At 46.5% G+C, this 22247-nt stretch overlaps 1 protein-coding gene and 2 long non-coding RNA genes across 3 annotated transcripts in view; 1 reads left to right on the top strand and 2 right to left on the bottom strand.

Annotated features, from left to right (window-relative positions):
* Window positions 1–3004, bottom strand: part of LOC145426125 (protein NLRC3-like) — a 77062-nt gene extending 74058 nt beyond the window's left edge. Inside the window, exon 1 of the mRNA XM_080299647.1 lies at window positions 2961–3004. Coding sequence (XP_080155773.1) covers window positions 2961–3004 — 44 coding nt within the window. The remainder of the gene's footprint in view (window positions 1–2960) is intronic.
* LOC145426168 (uncharacterized) overlaps window positions 1–22247 on the bottom strand; it is a 537068-nt gene that overhangs the window by 85085 nt on the left and 429736 nt on the right. The gene's annotated exons all lie outside the window — the stretch shown is intronic.
* Window positions 3528–5523, top strand: LOC145426167 (uncharacterized). Its single transcript, XR_013906897.1, has 4 exons — window positions 3528–3835; window positions 4196–4348; window positions 4715–4805; window positions 5408–5523. It is a non-coding gene; the product is annotated as an uncharacterized LOC145426167 (long non-coding RNA).

Genomic DNA, 22247 nt, shown 5'->3' with positions numbered 1-22247 from the left:
GGCCTCTAACCTTCTGCTTCTTAATTCAGATAAAACTGAGGTTATTGTACTCAGCACTGAAAATCTTAGAAATGTGGTATCTAACCAGATTCTTACTCTGGATGGCATTACCTTGGCCTCCAGTAACGCTGTGAGGAACCTTGGAGTCATTTTTGACCAGGATATGGCCTTCAGTGCACATATTAAACAAATATGTAAGACTGCTTTCTTCCATTTGCGCAACATCTCTAAAATTAGAAATATTCTGTCTCAGAGTGACGCTGAAAAACTAGTTCATGCATTTATTACTTCCAGGCTGGACTACTGCAATTCATTGTTATCAGGATGTCCTAAAAATTCCCTGAAAAGCCTTCAGTTAATCCAAAATGCTGCAGCAAGAGTCCTGACAGGGACTAGAAAGAGAGTGGTTAGAGTCAGATTTCTCCTGTTTTGGCTTCTGTTAAAAGAAAACTGTATATAGTGTGATCAGCTTCATGAAATGTGTTCTTTTATTGATCACTAAGCAAATGTCACCAGTAGGCAGTAGTGACTTTTGACATTAACTCTTGTGTGATAAACAACTAACAGCTTCCTTTTTCTGTAAGAACATGCAGACTTAGAAAAGGGGAACCTCAGCTCTGAGTTCTTAGAATAACTTTGTTAACTTTGTACACACACAGCTTGTATAAAGAACGCAGACAGTGATACAGCGCGAGTCTTGAGTACGAGCGCTCTATGACTGCCCTCGCAGGTAAAAGACAACTGCAGTGTTTGTGTTTTCTAACTCAGGTGTCTCAGCTGAAGAACTGCAGGGTGATTTTTAGAAATCCCCTGTCAGCTTCCCTTCATTGGCTCCCTGTTAAATCCAGAAATGAATTTAGAATCAAACAATAAATTCTTTCTTCCCACTGTTGCCAACACGCTTGCTCATAGGGAGTCATGATTGTTGTAGGGTCTTTGCCTTTGATTTAATTTTATATAACTGTTGTAATTCCTGATCATTTTGACCCAGTATTTTGAGTTTCCTGTGTTTTGGTTTCTGTTTTTCTTTATTTAGCCCCTCTGTTCTGTGCGTTTCCTCTTTTACTTTAAAGGTCAGTGTCTCAGGTTTGATTGCCCCCTGCCGTGCTCCCCTTGTGTATCTCATTTCCTTGTTGCTGCCTTTTGTATTTAATCCCTGTGGTGCTCAGTGTCATGTCATTAATGTTTTTTCACCCTCAGTCCTGTGTGCGTTTCCCCTTGTTTCCCGTGTGTGCTTAGTGCTTCGGAGTTTAGTTCAGTGTTATACCGTTTCCTTTGTGTCCTCAAACGAGCTGCATTTTGAGTTCATCTACGTGTGTAGTAAGTCCTGCATTTTGGGTCCAGTCTCCTGCCTGCCACGCAGTGACTCACAACAGTAATGAAATATAGGCGCACATCTCATACTGATATGATGTATTTTTAAATGTTCAAGAGTAAAGATTTTTACTCGTGGAGTTCAAGTTTGGTAGCTTTTAGATTATAACCTAACAAATACATAAATAAATAAATAAATAAATAAATAAATAAATAAATAAATAAATAAATAAATAAAAGTAAAATAAGAAACCAGGAAGGAAAAATACTTTTTCACATCACTTCATGACTGCACAATGAACTATCTGCAGATTTAAACCAGAAATTCAAGTCCAGTGTTTGTATTGCTTGGATTCAAAGTTATAAGTTCTAAAACTTTAAAAATACCTCCTTTCATAATAATTCTCCTATACAAAATCATTATTTCTAACAGTATCTGCTTCTAAAATCACACCACAAACACAGTACAGCCTGCAGTGTGTACAGAGAGTATACACCAACAACTCTTCAGTTTATACAGCTCATCTTAGAACAAATTCATATTCATAAAAGTATATGATGGGGCGATCGTGGCTCAAGAGTTGGCAGTTAGTCTTGCAATTGGAAGGTTGCCGGTTCGAGCCCCGTCTCGGGCAGTCTTGGTCGTTGTGTCCTTGGGCAAGACACTTCACCTACCGCCTACTGGTGATGGCCAGAGGGGCCGATGGCGTGATATGGCAGCCTCGATTCTGTCAGTCAAGGCAGCTCTGGCTACAACTATAGCTTGCCTCCACCAGTGTGTGAATGTGAGAGTGAATGAATAGTGGAATTGTAAAGCGCTTTGGGGGCCCTGAAAAGTACTAATGCAATCCAATATTATTATTATTTTCATATCATAAAGCAAATCTAATCTCAGATATCTAATATCTCAGATATTTGTGCAGTAAAAAGGTGAAAATCTTTGCTGTCTGTTGAGCAGAAACACTTCCCAAATGAAAACTGAATAATCAGAGAGACTTACAGCAGTGACACTGAGTCCTGGTTCTCCTCACAAATCCAAGAGTTCACAGACTGGAGCTGAAGACTTCACTTCACCTGAGCTGGATTACCTTACCTGCAAACAATGACACACTGAGTGTCAGGACTTCCTGTCGAGCACAGCAGGCTCCACCTCAGCCTAAAACCTGAATTTTGACTTCGTGGAAAAAACTGGTTTGATCTGTTTTCCTGCAGTGTGAAACTCACACAGTTAACTGGTTTGAAAACACAGACAGACAGAGGGACAAAAGCCTGGAGGGTCACATGGGTCATGGAAAGGTCCATCAGTACTGCAGAGAGCTTGAACATTTCCCATCATGGAGATGGATCATGAACAGCATGAACAATTTGAGCTCTTTGAAATCACTCAGACATGTTTTTGAAATGTTATTTTATATATTCAGGGCTTATAAAAGACATCATTCATGTTCTGAACCTAAACCTGAACCCTGGTTGAGTGACACCTGTCAAAGTGACAAACTAAGCCCCAATAGGAAGATCAGTTTGAGAACAGAAAAAAAAAACACCTTTGCACATAGCACATGAAAAAAACTCTTAATACACCAAAGAAACACATGACAAGCAACAGGGGTGGGTAAAGGGTGAGAGACAGCCGAATTAGACAGTACATCCGAGCCTGCATGCACTGGTCTCCTTGATCCACCGTCAGCATCGGAAGGGAATAAGCGTCGAAGGCGTTTGGAAAGGGAGGAGGAATGAGTGTGTGCATATCAGTGTATATGTGTGCACTGAAAAAAAGGGACTGGCCATCTCTTGGATTTATGTAAGCATCTTGCATGTATTTAACACAATTGCCTCATGTTTTAAAGTTAAATGTAACTATATAGTGTAAAAACTACATGATATGCAGAAAGGGTGTATTAAATTGTTCATATCATGTTCAGGTGAAGTAAGTCAATAAGATAGCAACGTTAAATCTCGTGAAACCACGCGTGATTTCATCTCGCGGGCTTTGGATCGTGGTTTAAAAAAGGCATCCATCTCAGTCAAGTCGAGCAGCCAACTCTAAGTTTTTGGTATGTCTTGATTTTTTGAATTAATATTTACCATATTTCAGCCAAATGTAGTTAAACGTCTAGAGTGTCGCCATGTAACATGCTAAAAAAGAGCCGTTAGCTTATTTGCTGTTTTATCTGTTGTCAAAGAATTGGCGCTTTTTCATTTGAATACCGTAATATCACATTAAACCTAATTACGAGGCACTCATAACATAATTTGGTTTTCTGTGTGAATAGATTTGCCAACTGACTCTTCAGTTACATTGTGTATTTACTGCACCGTGGTGTTAGTGAGATTTTGGACATTGAACAGCTTTAGCTAATATCATCAGCGGCATTATGCTAGCTTACATCCCTACCCCTCCTGCCCTCACCTGCTGTCCTTTTGTTTTTGTTTTTGTTTTTTTTGCTGCACATTGAGAGACGACCTCTATTCTGCATTTCACCAGGAGTCAGCTGATGGATTGTGGGTTCAAGGTGTTATGGTAAGAAAGTATATTCTATTTTCGTTTCTGTAACTTAATTATAATAGGTTTTTTATAATTATTAGGTGCATGCATACTCACCCTATTAATACAACTGAGAAATCCAAAATCTGCCATAGGTTTAACTTTTACCTGTATGTATTGCCAGAAAGGTGATTACTGGACTCGCATTAATGCACACTTGAACTGAAATGAGGTTGTAACTTGTGGGTTGTTGGGTTGCAAATCAGAAACAAACATCTTTGGATTTTTTTTTTAATCCCATAAGATCTGGAAACACAGTTTTTATTCAACAAAACATTACTGATTAACCAAGCACAGTGCCTGCTGTTATTTCAAAATAATCTTATGTCATTTCAGATAAAATGCAGCATTCCAGTGCATCCCAACCTTGCCTTTACAGTCAAGGTTTCTGACGGAGCTGAGTTTCTCTCTGACAGTCTGCTGAAAGTGTTTGCAAAGTGATCGGGGGAACAGGGCACAAAGCTAAAGGATGTAGCTGCCATTATGACAGTAAGAACTTTAAAATTCTTTAACTACAAAGTGTATATGTATTGTATTAGGTCAGTAAAAGATTTTTATGCTACATCCATTGAAACAGTCAACTATTACCTGTGAGTAATGATTCCACTAAAAGGATGCCATAATTTTCGTCATGAATTTACTGGCCCACTGAGAAAAATGTATCTTTTTTTAAAAATAAATGTTCTGGAAACTATATATCCATAAAGTTGATGTCAAACAGGAACTTTTGATATTGCTTTGTAGATGCTGGTGTTGCATGTTGACTGGTTTAAAAAGTCAAGAGTTTTTGTCTGGGATCATTTTCTTCTGTGCTACTGAAAAGTTCACAAATCTCTGTTTTCTTTGTTATAATAGTCAAGGATGACATTAATGCTCGGAGTCCCTCATCAAAGTGCTCCGCATCTGTGTGAAAGACAATTGCAACATCTTGGTGCAGGAGTTCATGGTGAGTGTTTTATGAGTAGATTGTGGATTTGCAACATTTAAAAATGCATTTAGTTATCCACTTGATCCTCATTGGACTGGTTAGGACCAGTAGTCCTCTTTAATAATTTGAAGTTCACATGAGGCCTGGTAGTGAACTCGGCCGCTGGCCCTTGAGGCCCCACCCCCACCCCTGTATTAGGGGTCACATCAGTGTGAAAAAACTTTAAATTTGTCATTCTAATGAACAAAGGAAAATCCCACCAGTATTTACATTAGCTTTTGTTTGGAAAAAAAAAAAAAAGACCAACTGACCAACAGCTAACCAAATTGTGGGGCTGAAAGTCTAAATTCTAACATCTTCTGAGTGACATAACCTGGATTTCTGATGGGCCGGTGTCTTTCTAACAAAAACTAATGTAAAGCATTTGAAATTATTATGTTTTTCACCATCTCTTAGAAACTCTGTTAGACCATGAATGGCAGCATGGCAGGCCACTCTTTGGCTATAGCTATTTACTATGTTGCTTGCATTGGTTTAAATTACTCTAACATTAGAACTGGTAGATTCAAAAGAGATGAGTTTAAAAAGGAATCTTAAAGAAATGTTTTGTGTTTGACCAGGACTTGACTGAGGCCACTGCACAGATTGAGAAAACCACAATGAACATCTGTCTCCAGAGATGCGCCAGGCAATGACTTTTCTGATGTTGTTCTTCAAGATCTGGATAACGTGACCTGTAGTAGCCATGCTGTTTGGACCTTTTTTATTCCTTCAACATGAGTTACCCATCACAACTCTGCTACACTTTTGAGGTGATTCAAAGGGTGGTAATGGAGTTGGATGCAACTCAGCTCTCAAGAAAAGCTCACAACTAAGACAAAACTGCTCCTGCAACGAAGCTCACTGTTACGGTATGCATGTGAGGTGACCAGCTCTAGGTGAAAGGACATTTAAATCTCACACTTGTTCTGCTGCATATTTGAAGCTCAATTCCAGGAACGGATCGCAGGGTTCATTTTTATATACTCTGCAACTGCCATGAGGACGAGCTGTTTTGTGTTGTTGTTTTTCCTTTTGCTCTGTACAAGTTCTGTTTGTCTGTTTGGCAGCATTTTTAAATTTCTCTTTGTATTTTTTCTTTCTTTTACTAGTGAAGAGATGTAGCGTGAACAGTTATACAGTCTAAATATCCCATATGGGTCGTGTGAAATGGTATTTTCAGTTTCATTCAGTTGAAGTAAAGAACGTTGAATATTTCTAAGTGTGCTGTTTTGAACCAAGATGTCACAGTGTGATCAGTGCTGTAATTTTTGACAGTCACTGTATCAATGTTATTTTTGCGTCTCTTGAATAAAGGTTTTGACCTGCAAGTGCTAATTTCTTTAGTTATTGGGGTAAAATGGGTAGTGTTAATAGGAAGGTGTTTGCCAATTCAGTAACCTAATTTAATGTTAATGGAAACTAACATTACCTCAAATTGTTTAGTTATAATTGTTGTTTAACTGAATCTTGATGTCAGAGGCCTTAAATAGAATGTTTTGTATTGTTCTTTCCCAACATTTTTCAAAAGAAACCGTTTAATTTCTTTGCTGTGATTGATTCCAGAGAACACGGAAGAACTGACATTATTTAACTGTTGATTTATATAGATTCAGTAGAGGAGTAATGTCAGTTTAATTCTTTACCTACTGCAGTGAAATTAGACATGTTGTTTTGAAAGGTTACTGGTGGATGCCAGCAACCATCTTGGAAGAGAACAATACAATCTGTTATAAGGCCTCCATTTGAAAATTGTGTATTTGATACTAGAATATAATAGCAAAATGTAATTTGAAGATAACATGTAGTATTTAAGTGACCAAGTAGTATTGGGTAAAAGTTATTGAATCGTGTTGGGATAACGTGAGAAAATTGTGAAGGATTAAAATATTCCAAGAGCTCAAATTACTTCATCAAAACATGTTTAAGTCACATTTTATCAACACAAATTGCACAGGTTTATTGAACATGAATAAATTGTGTTAATTTAACTCAATTGTTTAAGTTGCTGCCAAAGCAAAACATCTTTGTGCAACAAATGTCCACCATTGAATTAAGTAAATCCAACAACATATTTTTTTCAGTGTGTGTGTGTGTGTCCAGAGTTCAGCTGAGACAGTGTCCTTCACCCTGCTAGGCTAAGTAAACAGTCTTCCAGCCAACCCAGGTGGCCTTGCATGGAATGGGAAGAACAGACTAAACACAGTCGTTATCAGGGTGTTGTTGTTCAGCTCCGGCCTTGCAGCTGGCACCGAGAGGGTATCCGCATGAAGTGATGGTATTTTTTACTTTAGTGTGAACAGTTCATATGAATTTCAAAGCAGTTCTACAGTCCGACACTGGTCTCTCAATCTCCCGTTGGAGAGCCGCGAGTTTCGCCATGCTTGGGTTCTATGATGTTGTCATTTCTTGTGCTCAAGGAGCCGATTTCTGAGAACTCACGGCACTGTGCCTCCCCGAGATGTCATCCAATTTGTGCCCAGAGATGTTATTCCGAGCTAGCCCTTCCGAGATGTATCCAGTCTGTAGTCAGAGATCTTATTCTGAGTATTCACAGCAGCCGTAGCCTCTCCAAGATCTTCTCCGTGCTGACTCAATGAGCCCATTTTGAGAAACTCACGCCTCTCCCATCATTCCAATCCCAGTGGGCAGCCTTGTGGGGGTTTGAACAGCCGGTTCCGCTTTCTTAATTCTTCGATAAGTCAGGGCCAAGCCAGCTCCGATCAGCAAGAACCCTGTTATCATGGTTCCGAATAGGTAGCTATCTTCAGCACTCAGGCTCACCCAAGCCCAAACTTCTCGTTGAGAAAGGGGTGTCAATTGCATTTAGGGACCATTTGATCCAATCCATAATTCCTCTTAATATCTCCAATCTTTGATGTAATAATGTAATTATGTAATAATAAATAATAATTCTCATGCAGCGTCAAGTTCTGAGGAAGCAGCTGGGATGAACTACAACACATGTTTGAACTGCCAACAGACGCTACAGCTGTTTCATCACAACTATTTTACAACCCACCGACTCAAACAGCACGTTGCCAGTGAAACAGGTTTATATCCACAGCATGATATACTGATCATTACAGAGGGAAGACAAAAAAACTGGAGGGACATGTGTGGTTATTTTGGATCAAGTCCTGTCCTTCAGACAGCACTGACACTGCATTCAGTCCATGCTCTTGAGGGCTGCCTGATAGAAACATACTTATCTATTTATCACAAAATATAAGACATGATCAATGTAAAGCCAATACAATTCATTCGATCAAGGTTTTGACAGACAACATGAGAGGCCAATGAGAGTGAGGATACTGCTGTGCTGAGCCAATCATGTGGTTAGAGTCAGAGCCACCTCTTGGGTTAGGTTGCACACATGTTGATTAAAATTGGAGTGACAGCTTAAACAGGCTCTAAACATGAGGCCATTGAATTGAAGGAATATCTATACAGCCCTGATTTCCAACAAAGTCTGACAGAGAAAACGCACAGTAATGGCTTTATGCTCTCCCATAACACAGCACAAACACAGAGACTCAGTGTCATCAGCAGCTGCTTCATTATGATTAAGTAACTGAGCCTCGTTACCACAAACATTTCGCTCAGGCTCTTTGCCGTCTGTGTCAAACCTCACCACCACATCTCATCCAAACATGAACCTCTCTGCCTGCTTCACTGAGACAGCACTGCTCTGACTGTTTATTTCAGCCTTGGACAATAAGTGGACCACAGCTGTTCTGTGTTCAAATATAAATCAGGACTTCTGTGGTTAATGTTCTGCAGTCAGCGCCATGAGTGAAACACCTCCCAAAAGTTGATTCTGTTCATCTGGACATAGCGATGGCTGACTTCAGGAACCACGTGAGAGTCAGCCTCAGATACAGACAAAACAGGATCACTGCTTGGCTATGTCCATACTAATGTGAAAAGAATTTTTTTGAAAACGCATCGCTTTTTCTCTGTTTTCACCTGCCGTCCACACTGAGATGGCGTTTTCACAGAAGAAAAACGCAGCGTTTTGAAAACCCTCTCAAAAATGCATACATTTGAAAATGTTGCTTTCGTGTCGCTGTGTGGACAGCAAAACCTGAGACTTTTTGAAAACAATGACACATTGACTGGACCTCATACCACAGGTTATACCCAGGGGAATCTACAACAATTACAACAACAACAATTTATTCTATTTATCCCCTTGGTATATTTTATTTATATTGTCTCTGTATTTATATATATGTGTGTGTGTGTGTGTGTGTGTGTGTGTGTGTGTGTGTGTGTGTTGTTATTAGGATGGTATTGATGATGATGGTGGTGATGATGATCATGATGATGGTGGCGATGGGGGGGTCTTGGTAACCCCCCTGGGGGGGGGGGGATATGTGTGTTTTATGATGATTAGGGTGGGGGTCGCTAGGACCCCCTCGGGGCATATGTGATGATGATGATGATGGTGATGATGATGATAGGTTTGGGGTGGGGGGGGTTGCTAGGGGACCACCGTTGGGGCGCTTGTGTTATCACGGCGTCGGTGGCGTCCGGGGAGCGGCGGCGCGGGAAGAAGAAGCGGCGCAGTTGGGACAGTACGTGACGGCGCAGTTTGTACACACGTGCGCTCGGCACTCGCGGCACAGGATCTTGGTCTTGAAGTCTTTGCTCCTGGGACACGCGCGACACCTTCGCCTCTTGACCGGAGAGGAGTCGCGTGGCATAGCGTTGTTAGAGGCTGCCTCGGCGGTAGCGCCTCGAGCAGCGACTCTGCCTCCTCCTCCTCCTCCCGGTCCTCGCGCTAAAGCCGCCCTGGCTTCGAGCATGGGGCGCACGAGCGCTTTGCCCAGTCGCTCAAGGAAGAGCCGTCGTCTGTTGAGCTTGCCCGGCATCCAGTCGGGGTGAATTTCCCTCCACAGCACGAACGCGTTGTAGGCCGCCACGTCGACCATGTTGTGGAAAAGGGCCACGGGCCACCTGCGGGTCTTTCTCCTGCAGCTGTACATGCTCACGACCTTGTCCAGGTTGTCCACTCCTCCCTTGGTGCGGTTGTAATGCAGCACCAAGGGCGGTTTCGCGCTGCTTCTGTTGCCGCCGCCGCTTCTGTTGCTGCCGCTGCTGCCGCCGCCGCTTCTGTTGCCGATGCGGCGGCTAGGCCGGGGCTCGGGGCCGGAGCGATGGTGGTAACGAGGAGCTGTGGTGAGGAGCAGCACGTTCTTGCTCTTCTTGGCCACGTAGGAGAGGATGATCGTGTCGGGCCCTCCTCCTCGTCCTCCTCCTTCTCGTCCTCCTCTTCCTCCCCCTCGTCCCGCGGAGCCGCTGAGTACCACGGATTTGACGGAGCCCACGGCCCTGCCCTTGATGCAGCGCAGCTCTCTGGGGATCTCGGGTCTGTTCGATCGCAGAGTGCCCAGCACGGTGTGGCCTCTCTCGCGATAGAGCCTGTCGGTGAGCTCGCGCGAGGTGAAAAAGTTGTCGCACGTGACGTTGCGTCCGGGAGTCAGTCCCTCGGTGTGAGGTCCACGACCACTCGAGTGGCCAGGTGCTTTTCGGGAGGGCCGCGCTTGTCGGGCTTGCCGGGCTTGCCGGTGTAGACTTGCATCTTCCACGCGTAGCTGGAACGCGCGTCGCACGCCACCCATATCTTGATCCCGTACCTGGCCGGCTTGCTGGGCATGTACTGTCTGAACGGACACCGTCCTGATGGAGAGGGAGAGAGAGAGAGAGAGAGAGAGAGAGAGAGAGAGAGAGAGAGAGAGAGATGTGGGAAAGTGTGGGGGAGATTGGGGTAGAAACGCAAGGAGAAGAGACGTGAGTTTGACAGAGAACGCGCTTGCTTGCTTGCAAGGGTTAGGGTTAGGATCTCGCGACCCCAATAGACATAAAGAGTCATGCGAAAGCAGCATAAACGCGGAACCCAACACGAGTATACAACAGAGCGAGCTAGCCTGTTTTCGCCATTCCCGCTCCTATTCCTCCTCTCTTCCCCCAGTCACACACACACACACACACACACACACACACACACACACACACACACCACATAGTACGTACCTCTGAACGGCACCAGTCTCTCGTCGACGGTGACCTCCGGTCCCGGGCGGTACATGGCGGGCAATCTCGCGCACCACTCGTCCCACACGGCTCTGATGGGGGCCAGTTTGTCGTAGCTATCGCCCTCGCCTTCGCCCTCGCCTCGCCCGGCCCGTCTGGTCTCCCTGTCGTCGAAGCGCAGCGCGCTCGAGTAGGCTCGAAAGGTCTTGAGCGGCATCGTGGCTCTGAACACGGACCTGCCGCTCTCGGCGTGCCACAGGCTCTCGCAGGCCTCTCCCCGGGACCTGTACATGCCGGCGAGCACGAGCAGCCCCACGTAGGCTCGGAACTCGACGCGGCCCATGGGCTTCCATCTGTCGATGGCGGGCCTGTGCCTGTCCGCTTCCAGGTTGGTCATGGTGATCACCGAGTCCTCTATCTCCGGCGGGAAGTAGGCCATGAACGCGGAGGCCTCGTCTCGCGCCGCCGCCACGGCCTCTTCGGTGGGGCCTCTTCGGTGGGGCCTCGTCCCGGCGGGTCGAGGTCCTCGTCTTCTTCTTCTAATTCTTCTTCTTCTTCTTCTTCTAATTCTAATTCTTCTTCTTCTAATTCTTCTTCTTCTTCATAGTCTTTGTCTTCTTCTTCATCGTCATCATTATAATCATCAGCGAGGACGTCTTCTTCTTCTTCTTCTTCATCATCATCATCATTGGCGAGGACGTCTTCTTCTTCTTCTTCTTCTCCTTCATAGTCTTTGTCTTCTTCTTCATCGTCATCGTTATAATCATCGGCGAGGACGTCTTCTTCTTTTTCTTCTTCTTCTTCATCATCATCATCATCATCATCATCGGCGAGGACGTCTTCTTCTTCTTCTTCTTCTTCTTCTTCTTCATAGTCTTTGTCTTCTTCGTCATCGTCGTAGTCGTAATCGTCGGCTACATCCGCGTCGCGAGTTTCACCGACAGCGCCGCGGGGGGATCTCGCGACCCCAACCTCCTCCCTCCCTCCGCGGGGGACCCGCATCCCCCGACCCCGCCCTCCCATCCCATCCCATCCCATCCCCTCGGGGGATCTCGCGACCCCAACCTCCTCCCTCCCTCCCTCCCTCCGCGGGGGACCCGCATCCCCCGACCCCGCCGCTCTCCCCCTGGCGGGTGCATCAGGGTTAACAGCGGCCTCCGTTGGCCGCGCGCCATAGAGCCTGCGCGAAAACGCTCTTATTTCAGCGAGGAGGATCGCGGTCGCAGACGGAAAGGTGGGGCTCGCGGGGGATACCTGGGGATACCTGGGGATACCCGGGGATACCCGGGGTATCTGGACCACGGACCCCCATTTTGTACTCTGCTTGGCGCTAGTGGGATTCGATCGGGGTTACTAGCATGTCAATCGCACTGATGTTGTGTGTTGTGTGCGACCATTTCTGTGCATTTCTCGATGCGGCGCTCGGTCGACAGAGACACTAACTTGTGTGACAGACAAAAAAACAAACGCATGGTAGAACGATATCTTTGCATCCACTGCTCTTTATTCCTCGTCATCATCACCTTACATTCAATAATGGCAGGGTTGGGGGATTGCGATAACCCGCTGTGTGTATATTGTCACCTATACAAATACATGGACGTACACAACAGACTGACTAGCTGTATATCACAACCCTACTGTGATCCCAAAAAAAACTTTACAGTCAGAACGATGTATTCCAGCGAAACTTACGCATTTTCTTTCTTGAACGGACAACCTTTAATTACATTCGTAGAAGATGAGAATAACCGCGTACTATATGAGAATCGTTCACCTTACAACCTTCCAGTGTGTTCACACCTGAATCGCTTCAAGACGCAGTGTGTAACGTGTTGGACTTCTGGTGGCGACACTGCGGTTGTCTGCAAAACGGGTGTGCGTCCTAAATTTGTGGATGGGCAAAGCATATGGTCCGACACATACGAGCCCAAGTACATTGAGTATAACCCACAAGAACGGCTAACATGTGTGTGTAAGCACGGATTCCACTGCTCTAGTGAAGAATGTATGACCTGCATTGACTCTGAACAGCCCGCTGCCGTTACCCAGGCACCTGCGCTTCTGTCTGAGGACTCTGACACGAGGACATCAACCCCGGGGATTATCTCTGCTGTGTGTGTCGTGCTTGTGGTGTTGCTGATGTGTGGCCTAAGCTTCAGATATCACAGTGCGCTACGCATTGTGTGTGCGCGCGCTGGGAACGAATGCCGTGTTGGACTATTGGCTGTCAACGACTGTATCTCAGGATTTGTTAGGCGACTCAACAAAAGACCAGCTACACAGACTGCCCTTGTGCTTACTGTGTCGCATGCCGACAATGTCATCTCTGATACACCTAATCGTGAAGAACCCATGACTGACTGTGACCGAGTGCGTAGAATCGGTGAGCGGAAGATAGCGGGGGTCCGAGTGACTATCGTCTTGTATGCTGTCGCGTCTGTCTCCATATTGAGCACACTTACAGTTGGAACTCTGTACATAACAGACCGATTGCTGACGACCTATTGCAACTCGACCATCTCTGTTTACACCTTTCCGCTGGGCTACACTGTGACAAGCAAAGGCGTGGGGAACTTGGAGGCTGTAGCGCTCTCGGGGTTCTTGGATAGATGCAGGACACAAAACGAGTTCGTGGTGCCCGCCCGTATCAAGTTCCACAAGGCCATCAGGTGTCTGAGAAGTAGCAGAGAATACAAGAGAGCATCCGGTGACGCATCGCAGTTCAAGCAATCGCATGATACCGAGGACTCTGACTCTGGTCACGCAGGAGTGTCGGGGTCCTTTGCTGGTGTAACGGCCTCGGCCAAAGTGACGTTCAGTAAGACTGATGCCGTGGAGAGGTCGATGGAGAGGACGGTGTCTTCGAGCAACAAAATGTCAGTCTCGTCATCTTCGTATCAGTGCCAAGTGGGCAGCGCAACCTTCTCGTCCTACGAACCCACCACTGTGCTCCGTGCGTCAGTGAAGGAGCTTAACAGCAACCCAGACGGATACATCGATGAGTTCCTCCACACTTGCGGCTATGGGTTCGTAAGCTCAGTGGAGGTTGGTGGATATTACAGCTCGTTTGAGGTGTTCTCTACCTGCAACAAGGACGCTGAAAACAGCTGGAATGATGCTGCTGAGCGCTGCAGAGAGAGGGGAGCTAAAGTCGAAGTCTCTGGCTTTGGTGTAGGAGCTAGCGCTGGTGGTAGCACGTCACGGTGTAACACGGAAGGGCTGTCAGAGTATCAGAAGAAAGTACTGTCGTCTATATCTAGACATTCTCAATACGTGCAGATAGGAGGGGACAACCTCGGGCGAGAGAGCGAGTGGGAGAGCACGCTCAAGATGAACCCGTACCCTCTGAGGGTGCGCATAACCCCGATTTTCCACATAAACGGTATATCTCAGACTGCTGTCAAGTTGCTAAAGCGCAAGCTTCAGAACGTTGAGCTCTACCCAGATCAGTTTTTAGCCGAGCAGGTACCGGACATAGTGGCAAGGCGTTGCTGATGGGGGGGACAAAGGGGATCATTTCATGCTCTTTTCATGCAGTGTGTGTATATTTTTGTAAAAGCCACCACCACGATAAGTCTATTTTACTTGTGATATAAAATTGTATATGTAACCTCAACATGCTGATGTATTTGTGAATAAACAAACGTACACTGTGATCTTGTACGGGGGTTTTCATTTGACATTTGGTGTATAAAGGAATCAAACCCAGCTCAGTGTATGATTGCGTTTTCAACGCAAATGAAACAGTGTAAAACACACCACACAATAACAGTATGTCTCAGCTTTTTATTTGTGCTGCACAGATGCCATATGGTTTACAAAACAAGGACAGAAAACAGAATATTACTCATCCATCAAATCAGTTCTCCTCCACTGCACACAGGCAATGACGGACCTCGCGTATGAACATCGACACGGTAGAGTCGCAAGCCTTTGCCCACTCTCTGCTGTGACAGCAGTGAGATCGTCCGTGACGTTGATCAGTTGACAGCACACAACGACAGTCACAAAGGGTAACATTCCGATGGTTCGTACGTCTCCTGTGTCACTGCCGGAGTCAAATGTGTTGTTTCTGTTTCCTGCGAGGTATATATACAGACACTGTCACACACATCGCACTACATGCATACCGTCGTTACAATGCCAGGCACTCATCGACTCACCATACGCCATCCCAGGGTGGCGTTCCCCGACTCTACGATCGCCAAACTCTCTAGACTCTACAGCCCCAGGCTAGACAAAATTATGAAAAGGCACGTGCTCTCGAGCTCAATGACGACCAAGATGACCACGGACGAGAAGCCTAAACTGAACACGGTACTGCCGTATATAAAGCTTTTGGAGGTGGAAGACCTGGGTGCGCTGAGCACGGACGGGTTTCAGCTGTGTCCGTTTTGGTTGAGATATTGCACGAACAGGGATTACGTGTGCTGGGCGTGGTACGTGCAAGTGGATCGCACCGCTGACTTAGGGTGGACATTGACCCTTTTGATGGAAGACGACACGATGGATATAGAGCGCTTCACTGAGAAGTTGTGGAAAGCTTACAAAGAATACTTCACACTCAGCTGGATACCAGGAGAGGCAGATCGACACACCGACTGCCGGTTTGAAGACAACCGCTGGAAACTCGTAAGCGCGGCGATCGACAAAGACCTACGGGAGTTGGTGGATGACCGCTTTAGTGTGGTGCCTCGTTTAGGTGATGTGTTCCGTGAGACGGAATCGCAGCAAGCTACTTGCCTGCTGTGGTGTGACACCAACCAAGACGCCTTGAAGTGGAACACCTTTTTGTTTTGGTATCCAGAACGCCAGAGATGAAATGGGATTCAGTGAAGCACGTCCACAATTGAGCTATGGTGTGTGTGTAACATACAACAACGACAACACCGGCTACGGTGCTTATGAAAGCAACGATAAACCTACTAAGATTGTCCTTTGTGTAACATGCAGTGTACCTACATGACTTGTGAACATAAACATCGGACCACACTAATAAAAGAAACCACACAAACCCTGTGTGTGTCACCTTGATTTTATTTGCTGTTGCCAACATTCACATTCACAATAACATCGGAAGCGACACATATACATTTCACTGGTTACGGTGCGCAGTCTACGAGTCTGTAGCTCGAAACACTTTATAGCCTTTCCATTCGTCCGTCAGTCCGTATATGTGCATGTTATGTGACATGAGTATCAGGCCAATACTGTGCTTTGTAGCAACTGGTATGTCTGGATCGCTAAGCATCTTGCGAATTGTGTTTTCCTGACACGACATCTTGGTTGCGAGAACAAGCTCTTCGTATTCCTCGGTCAGGATCACGCCTTCTGCCCACATGTCCTCAACGGCGTCCTGGATTGTGGTGACTCTGGATAACAACTGGTGTAGTTCCATGTCCTCCATTAGTTCAGCGCCGTTGAGTCGCTTCCCTTTCCACCCCAAGGCAAGCATCGCTGCAGGGGTCAAGGTGTGAGTGGTTTTGGTTTGCTCTAGTGAAAACAAAAAAAACCCCCATAAGACATGATACAAAATGAAACACATACGACACCAACAGACCGTCTCCAGTTTCTTTAAGTTGTGCGTTTATCAATGGTACCTAGGGGGCCTTTCGGGCCGTTTTCTTCTAGCCAGGCGTATAAATGCTTGCAGTGAGTCCGTACTATACGAAGCAACGCCTCGGCGTGCTCATCGTTGTCCAGACAGTAGTCCACGAGTGTCCGGATTCGCCTCATGGCGTTCGGGGTCTCGAGGGCCCTGAATAGCTCGGTGTCCGGGTAACGATAAAAGAACTTCTTGTATGTTACAGGTTCATAGCACCAGCAACCTTTGATGATGTCGTGCCTGTACGATTGCAGTTTGTACACGCTCATTGTCATCAACCCGAATGTGGATACGCTTTAGAATGCTAGGTTTGCTATGTTATTATATGCGGGGTCCTATGCTTCTAGCAAGGCATACAAATGCATGCAGTGAGTCTGTAGTATACTAAGCAACGCCTCGGCACGCTCATCGTTGTTAAGACAGTAATCCACAAGTACCCGGATTCGCGTTACGGGGTTCGTGGTCTCGAGGGACCTGGATAGCTCGGTGTCCGGGTAACGACGAATGAACTCCTTGTATATTACAGGTTCAAAGCAGCAACTGTCGATGATGCTGTGCCTGTGCGCTTGCAGTTTGTCCACGCTCATTGCTACCAACCCAAATGTGGATACGCTTTAGAATGCTAGGTTTGCTCTATTATTGCGCGGTGTACTTATGGGAGAGCAGTTGTCAGTTGGACACTCTCGTGGCTATGTCGGGAGCTTTGGAACTGCAGGTCGGGAGCTTTGGAACTGCAGGTCGGGAGCGTTGGAACTGCAGGTCGGGAGCGTTGGAACTGCAGGTCGGGAGCTTTGGAACTGCAGGTCGGGGGCTTTGGAACTGCAGGTCGGGAGCGTTGGAACTGCAGGTCGGGAGCTTTGGAACTGCAGGTCAGGGGCTTTGGAACTGCAGGTCGGGGGCTTTGGAACTGCAGGTCGGGGGCTTTGGAACTGCAGGTCGGGAGCGTTGGTGCTGCAGGTCGGGAGCGTTGGTGCTGCAGGTCGGCTGGCTCCTGCGTCTAGGTCGGCCACTGTGTGGATCTGGTTATAACCCCTTTCATTGTCGGATAAAGCTGTCCTAAAGTTGTACGAGTAATCGAGAACAGCTATTGATATAGTCATCCCATTACCACTCACGTATAAACACTCCTATCACCACATAAGGTACCGTTATGGCTGTGGAACGACTGAAGTTGTGGCAACATGACATTGCAGAGCGGTGCGTTTACCTAACCGAAAGTATTTTCGAAAGATACACGAGGGAGCTCCCAGACACACCAGATATGACGGATATACCAAACTACGTGCATCGCCTCCAAGCCCTAGTCGAATACTGCATGGAGGATGAGGTCCGAGCCAAAGTGTTACTGTCATTGGTCGGTCACATCGATCCCTACTTGTACCAGGACTTGGTGGAACGGGGACCAAGGGGGAAGACAGGTACTGTGCTTCTTTTTCGTCGTAATTACCATTGTGTCCGACAAACACTTTTTTGCTCGTATACTCATGTGTATATCTCCGCAGAACGAAAACTGACACAGTTGAAGTTAACCGACGCTGCCGAGGGCATGATCGGCTCGACGCTGCCGAGCTTCCGGCGTGCAGTCAGAGAAGGCAGCTTCCTGGACAAAATCACGACTGTTGACGACGCAGTCGACATCATGGTTGAGGAACGGCTGATCTTACCCGAGGAACAATATATGCTATATCACATATATAAAACCACTGCGGGGAAGGTGCGTGCGCTCAGATACCTCTTTGGATGCCCCAAAGACGTGTACAACCTGCACGTCTTTGGCATCTTCACCGACGACCCTTATAGCTTGTTGGAGATTGTGTCTATTCCCTCAGTGGGGGCTTCGGTTGTGTAGACATGAGGTTTAACATTATGACTGTATATAAAGAGTGATGTGTGATTACCAGCTCATTATCGAGAAAGCGGACAACGGGGACAAGGACTACATCTGGCACTGTTTGACCTTGTTTCTTGATTTCATTAGCATTTTTAGGAGACTGCTGATCATCCTTTCCAAGAAGGAGAAGGACAAGAAGATGCCGTGAAAGCACGTATTCTGTGCAAGATAATAAAAAGTGTACAAATGATGTATGGGTTTGTTCATGGTTTTCATTGTCGACAATAAACACAGACTACAACATTTCATGTGAGTTGTTTGTACGCTTGTAGAATGGGATTATGCTAGAGAGCAAGTTAATACAGAGCGCCGCGTCTCGCTTTAGCCGGCGTTCTGAGGACTTTGCGATTCCTCAGCTGCAATACGTTGATGTCGTCGGGTTCAGCGACGACGACTGGCTTGTCAGCAGTAACGGTGCTCTGAGAGGCAGCTTGGTTCAGCTGCAATGCGTTGGTGTCGTAGGGCTCGGCGATGGCCGGGTCCCCTGCGGTGCCCGTGCTCCGGGAGGCAGCTTGATTCTCAGCATTGTCGGCCGAATCGGAGGCCATTAGCTCTGCGCCCAGAGCGTATAGGCAGATATAGCCCGTTACCTCCGCCATGATATTCCAGACCGGGTCGATGTCCACAACGCCTCGTCTCAAGACGCGAGCGGTCTCGCTGGGACACTTAGCAGTAGGCTCGACCTTGACTCTCACCGTGAACTCGTGGTCCATTTCAAGAGTGAACCACATTTCGTAATCGTCCTCGGACAAGCCCGCATTGTCGTGGCCTGCGCATTTGGGATCGCCCGAAGCCTCGTGTAACTTGTCCACAAACCTTGCTATTGTCCTGGCGGTGACATACAAATCCTTGGCGTACTCGGCATGGTCGACGGGGTGTTCGTGCACGTAACGGAGCATAGCCAGACACCATCTGTTGTTCCCCGTAGCACTCAGCGAGTGTCTATACAGAGACATGTTAGACATCATGACCTTGAATGTTAAAGTAAATGGCTCGACCGTCTTGGCGAACTCTGCAAACGTGTCCAAGTAGACCTGCCGTTTTGCGGTAGAAGTCGCAGACGATTGCGCACCGTCCAAGAGCACTAGCTGGGTGGTTGGGTTCATCTCGGTCTACAGTATTTGTATTATGTTGCTATCCTCTGCAAAGTTCCTACGTCTTGGGTGACGGTGTGACTTGTTCGAATGCCGGTGAACATAGAAGCAGGGGTTCGGTTTTATGTATTCTGTTTAACCATGGGGTAGTTGTAGGGGTAGGGGTAGGTGGGGGTGGTTTACGGATCGGCTGTGCGTGCAGGCACTCCAACTTGCGACTCTCGTTTCTGTTTATGCTGCAAACAAGCGGTGAAAAGGAACGTTATCACATATGAATGGCCCATAATATAATCATTCTACCAATATGTTTTTTTTTTTTTGCACATCGGACCAACTCACGAGATGTTCAGCGTGTGCACCTAGCTCACCTTTCCCAGCACGATAATATCCGCTTGCCTCTAACCCCCTCAGTGGACATGCACAACAGCTGGGCAGAATGGTCAGGGTTTATCCTGGTGACGCTGAGGCAAGAAACGTATAATATCAATCACAGTGTTGTAGATCAAGTTCAAATTGTAAAATGTCCAAAGACACACTTGGAGACTTACACCAACTCCTCTCTGTCACAACTTGGCCGCTTTGGGAAGACTTGAAAATCCGACAGTCTGCCTTTAACGACCCGAGTCCTGGGACACATGCAGCGTCCTGGCGTAAATGCAGCAACAGGGAAGTGTATGATTGCAGTGAGGTTAGCGTAATAGCGTTGGTGATAAAAAAGACACCCTCCTAGACTCTACTAAGCAACAAATGTGGAAACTAACGACCGAGTGCACTGAGGTTGAGACACACACACACGCACACACACGCACACACACACACCTAGTATATAGACTCATTTCTAGGTAACAGTTCAGACTAGTGATGGGTAGCTGAGACCTTGTGAAGCGTTTCAGCACATTCCCCAAACTGTATGGACGCTGCTCCATACGGACACCTGCTGGACCTTAAATATCATTGCTGGCAATTTACTTGAAACTCAAAACAGACACTGATTCAATGACCTAGTCATACTTATATACATTGTATACACTGTAAGGTATTTTAGTGTCCATAGAATCAGTTTATATCTTTTATATTGCAAATATTGTAGACATCTTTAAAATATATTGTGAATGACATTAACTGAAAATTGAAATGAAAGAATTGTGAATGTGTTGCATTACCCATTTGACTCAGAGTTTATTGTAAATGATATTAGCATCAAGGGACGCGTGGAGCTTGGAATCCACCGCGACCTCTGTAAATTGGAAGCTGACGGACCTGTGTGGGTGCACGTTGGTACTAGCACCGGATCAGGAGAGCCGTGGAGTCAGAACGGTGGTTGTGATTGAGTGAATGTCTTCATTTTGTCAATGTGATCTCCCGAACATAATTATACACAGTTGGTCACGCAAAGATCACATCTGTTGTTACTACCTCAGACTGTACATAAAACCAAATAAAGTTTGTCTTGTACGTACTATAAACCGAGTCTGTGAACGTTTTGGTATTACACAGCACACGTACTCATACATAGCCGATGACACAGAATTCAAGCTGATACGTGGTAACCCCTTTGTGGTTTTTTTTGTTTTTTTTTTGTTTTATTTGACAAATGGTGATTACAATGTCAACACATACATGTACAAACATCACAATGCAAGCAAACACACGCCCATTCTCTTGCTAAAACGTTGTAGAGTACAGGTGCGCAAGACTATGTCTAAGCGTGACACATGTTACGCTTAAAGATACAACCTGACCGTTTCTCCGCGTACACATTCTGAACAAACAGGATTAGGACATTCACAGCTAGCGTGACCGCAAGGCTTGATGTACATCTTAGCCTTAGCACAATCCGAACAGATTACATCCTGTGACACGCTACTCATACAGACGAACCGGTACCACGTCCACCGGCTTTTACAGTAGAAACATCTTCGCAACCCTGACACTGTCACGCTTTTCAGGATGCAATTCTCACATGCAACGTGTCCACAGTTAAACACACACATGTGTGTCCGTTCGTAACAACAGGGACACGTGTATAGGTCCGTAGGTCTTCCGATTGACACAGAAGGCGTAGAGGACATTGACCGTTGGGGTTCATTGAAAGATGCGTCGATTGCCTCCTGCACGGATGGTCTGTCCACGTCGATTACCTCCTGCGACACGGACAGCCCATCCGCCCTGTAGCTCCCAGGCCCAGGTCTTTGTGCCGCAGCGGGCACTGTAGCAGAAGACACACGGCGGGGAGGTAGCCCCATTTCACGTCGGGTGTGATCGTCCATGACAGGTGTACGCGTGGTCTCCCACGAGTTAGGACGTCCAGTGGGCACGGTTCCATTGTAGCTTTGGATCTGTAAGCCGAATGTAGGCTCGGTGCAAGACCTTTCGGCGTAATCCCTATCACTTGGATCGGGGCCGGTGAAGTCTACGGTGTTGATAAAGTAAACGGCCCCGCAATCGAGTTCGCAGTCCAGAATGTCTTGAAGCGATAACTTTGAACACAAGTTCTTGTTGTACGGTGGTAACCAGGAGAGGAAGGTTCTTTGTACTTTTTCGCAGTAGGCAAATAGCTTCCGTTCGGGCACCAATGCGTGCACCACCGCCAGCGTCTTGGTTCGGTGATCCTGTACGCATTTCCATTTGCTTACATGGAAACGCTTCATGTACACGGCCCGCGGTAGTGCCCGCTTGGCGTCCGGGGTTGTGGGGCGTACAATACCGGCTATGATGTGCTTATTTGCCAAGGACATGACTGTAGACACAGCACAAGTCTGCTACCCTGTGCTGTTCTGTTAAATAAG

Source organism: Astatotilapia calliptera, chromosome 3, assembly GCF_964374335.1.
Source record: "Astatotilapia calliptera chromosome 3, fAstCal68.1, whole genome shotgun sequence".
NCBI lineage: Eukaryota > Metazoa > Chordata > Actinopteri > Cichliformes > Cichlidae > Astatotilapia > Astatotilapia calliptera.
This window is presented reverse-complemented; position numbering and strand designations above follow the sequence as displayed.